The sequence below is a fragment of the Austrofundulus limnaeus genome, unplaced genomic scaffold (genome assembly GCF_001266775.1).
Source record: "Austrofundulus limnaeus strain Quisiro unplaced genomic scaffold, Austrofundulus_limnaeus-1.0 Scaffold1097, whole genome shotgun sequence".
In the NCBI taxonomy this organism is placed as follows: domain Eukaryota; kingdom Metazoa; phylum Chordata; class Actinopteri; order Cyprinodontiformes; family Rivulidae; genus Austrofundulus; species Austrofundulus limnaeus.
The window spans coordinates 7,955-10,887 of NW_013953499.1; the positions used below are offsets into that span (position 1 = coordinate 7,955).

At 47.5% G+C, this 2,933-nt stretch overlaps 1 protein-coding gene across 1 annotated transcript in view; it reads right to left on the minus strand.

The window, feature by feature from the left end:
• The window catches only part of herc1 (HECT and RLD domain containing E3 ubiquitin protein ligase family member 1), a gene marked incomplete at its 3' end in the record, with an annotated part of 85,705 nt that overhangs the window by 3,176 nt on the left and 79,596 nt on the right, over positions 1-2,933 (minus strand). Inside the window, 5 exon segments of the mRNA XM_014030651.1 lie at positions 288-540; positions 611-687; positions 1,509-1,674; positions 1,906-2,075; positions 2,176-2,345. Of these exon segments, the coding sequence (XP_013886105.1) occupies positions 288-540; positions 611-687; positions 1,509-1,674; positions 1,906-2,075; positions 2,176-2,345 (836 nt within the window).

Here is a 2,933-nt window from a genome sequence, read left to right on the forward strand (position 1 = left end):
GGACATTAGAAATGTCCTCTCTCCTGATAGGACATTAGAAATGTCCTCTCTCCTGATAGGACATTAGAAATGTCCTCTCTCCTGATGGGACATTAGAAATGTCCTCTCTCCTGATGGGACATTAAAATGTCCTCTCTCCTGATGGGACATTAGAAATGTCCTCTCTCCTAATGGGACATTAGAAATGTCCTCTCTCCTAATGGGACATTAAAATGTCCTCTCTCCTGATGGGACATTAAAATGTCCTCTGTCCTCATGGTGATGTCAGTCTGGATAAAACCTCTCACCTCATGGAAGTTGTCCTCGGTGATGCCGCTGTCTTCAATGTGAAGAATGCTCTTGAGGGTCTGCACGTAGAGCAGGTCCACCTCCTCCAGGTCCTCCAGCTGCAGAGGGATGCAGCACAGCTGCTTCCAGACCAGCGGGGCCAGGTGCAGGTCCAGGGGCTTCTTGGTCCGGATGGCCACGCCCATCAGGATGCCCAGAAACTTGAACTGGAGCATGTGCTCATCCAGGCAGGAGGACGGGTTGAAGAGGAACCTGGAGGGAGCAGAGGTGGAGTTACACCACGGTGGGATTATCCAGATGATCAGCTGCTCCAGATCCTCACCTGTCTCTGTTGTAGCCCACCTCTGCCGTGGCATTGGGGGAGGGGATGAGCAGGTCCACCACACCTGTCTCCAGCTCCTATAGAACATGCACAGTCAGACAGCTGGACACACCTGGACAGCAGAGACATGTCCTCCAGTACAATGAGGTTTATTTATTAGAGGCTATCACATGACTTTGGCTATGCTAACCGCAACTCCATCTTGACACAGTCATTCAACCATTGAACACAGACCCACAATGCCATGTCACTGTGCAGCGTTCGCTTGCAGCAATCGCAGTGGAAAATGTTTGTACCTCAACATTTCATCGGTAAGTTTTTTTATTTTAAAATAAGAAGGCTTTGTTTAGCATTGTGCCCCACGTTGGGCACCAAATCTGTTGTAGCGATTACTCTTAATAAACACAGGAGTCTCTGGTTGACAGGCAGCTGAGGGAGTTTTATTGAGTTGTATGGTTCTTTCAGACAGTCTCAACTTTAAAGCAACGGGAACCAGCCCCGCCGAATTGGGGAGCTCAGTATTTATACCTTCATTCTGCGTCATCAGATTAAACCAAGCCAAGATTTCAGATAACTTTTCACATACACACAAACTGGAAACTTTTATATAACATTTCCCACAACAGATTTCCATCACCATTCCCCATTATTCGGTCCACCCCCKRGTTCTTTCCCACTGTAAACAAATCKTGAGTCCCACACACACCATTGAAAGTAACTTTCTGACCTGATGTCTGTCCAGAACATTCCTGACCAAATATGTCAAACTGTTTATATCAGAAAGTATCTGACTTACACAACTTAGTCTAACAGCTAAAGAACCTGCCACTTCATTGGCCCCAGCCTCTTCACGGGGGTAGCCTCTCTAGTGTATATACCTCATTGCTCCAGTACATACCTGACACATCTCTGTGATGGTGTCATCAAACACGCCCCCCGCGTCGTCCGCCCCCTCCCCCACCAGCTTCACCTTCCAGGCTCGAGACGGCAGCCGCAGGTCCGAGGCGTTCAGCTTCACCACCTGCCGAGCGATCTGCACGAAGATGGGTTTACATTTCCGTCTGCTGCAGACAGTCCACAGGTCACGACAGGAAGCAGAAGAGAACAAAGTCAGAGAGGGTTTGAACCACGCCCACAGGAAGTGATTTTTATTTATCGGAGCTCAAATTGACTTCAGCCACGCCCACAGGAAGTGATTTTGATTTATTTATCGGAGCTCAAACTGACTTCAGCCACACCCACAGGAAGTGATTTTTATTTATCAGAGCTCAAACTGAGTCCAGCTGCGTACTGACCGGGTGGAGATCCGTTTGACGGTGATCTGAGGTCCGTAGTTCTTGCCCTGGACCATGGTCTTCCCTATGGAGCGCACCATGGGCAGGGTGTAGACTCTGGGGGCCAACAGGGGCCTGAGCTGGCCCTGAACGATCCCCCATGTCCCTGCGTTGTAGTGGGAGGTGCAGCTCTGTGGAAACATCAGGTGATAGAGATGAGAGGAGTTTCAGGTTCTGTCTGAGCTCCTGGGCTCTGGGTCGGACCTGTCCAGGTGCTGGTGCTGGTCTCACCTGGTTGTTGGGGCTGAGGTTCAGCAGCCTCCACGAGGAGTACATGAGGTCTGAGAAGTGGTAGAGGAGGCGCAGCCGGGCCCTCACCGCCTCGATGCTCACCTCCTTCAGCCCGCTGTACTGAGGAGGCACCGCCACCGGCAGACCCAGCTGCAGGGGGACCGACGAGCCTGAGGAGGAGGAGGAGGAGGAGGAGGAGGAGAGGTGAGGAAGAAGCACAGAAAGAAGAATGCATTCACTTAAAGAATTCTAGAAAAACAGTAAATAAACTAAATAAAATAATTTTCAGTGAAAAGATGAGCTGAGTGTTGACTGACTGAACCAAGTTCAAACTCAACTGTTTTAACTACAATTCAACCAAAATAAGCTAAAAATATTGAAAATGTGAACTGTAAACTTAGCAGAACAGAAACTCTCATTTGCAAAACCACAGCTACATGATTAAAGTAGAAAACATAACCTGTAAGCTAAAAGTAGCTCAAGTTAAAATAAAGCTGTAAATKATATCTAAAATGAGCTAAATGCTAAGTAAAAGCTAACTGTCAGGACAACAGATAGAAACGTTTTAAATGAATTAAAGATTTTAATATTTAAGGTAAAATAAAAAGTTTTGAACAATATAAGTTATAAAGCAAACCTCAAAGCACTCTGTAAAGCTGATCTGTGTGAAGCATGACTCAGCACTCTGTAAAGCTGATCTGTGTGAAGCATGACTCAGCACTCTGTAAAGCTGATCTGTGTGAAGCATGACTCAGCAC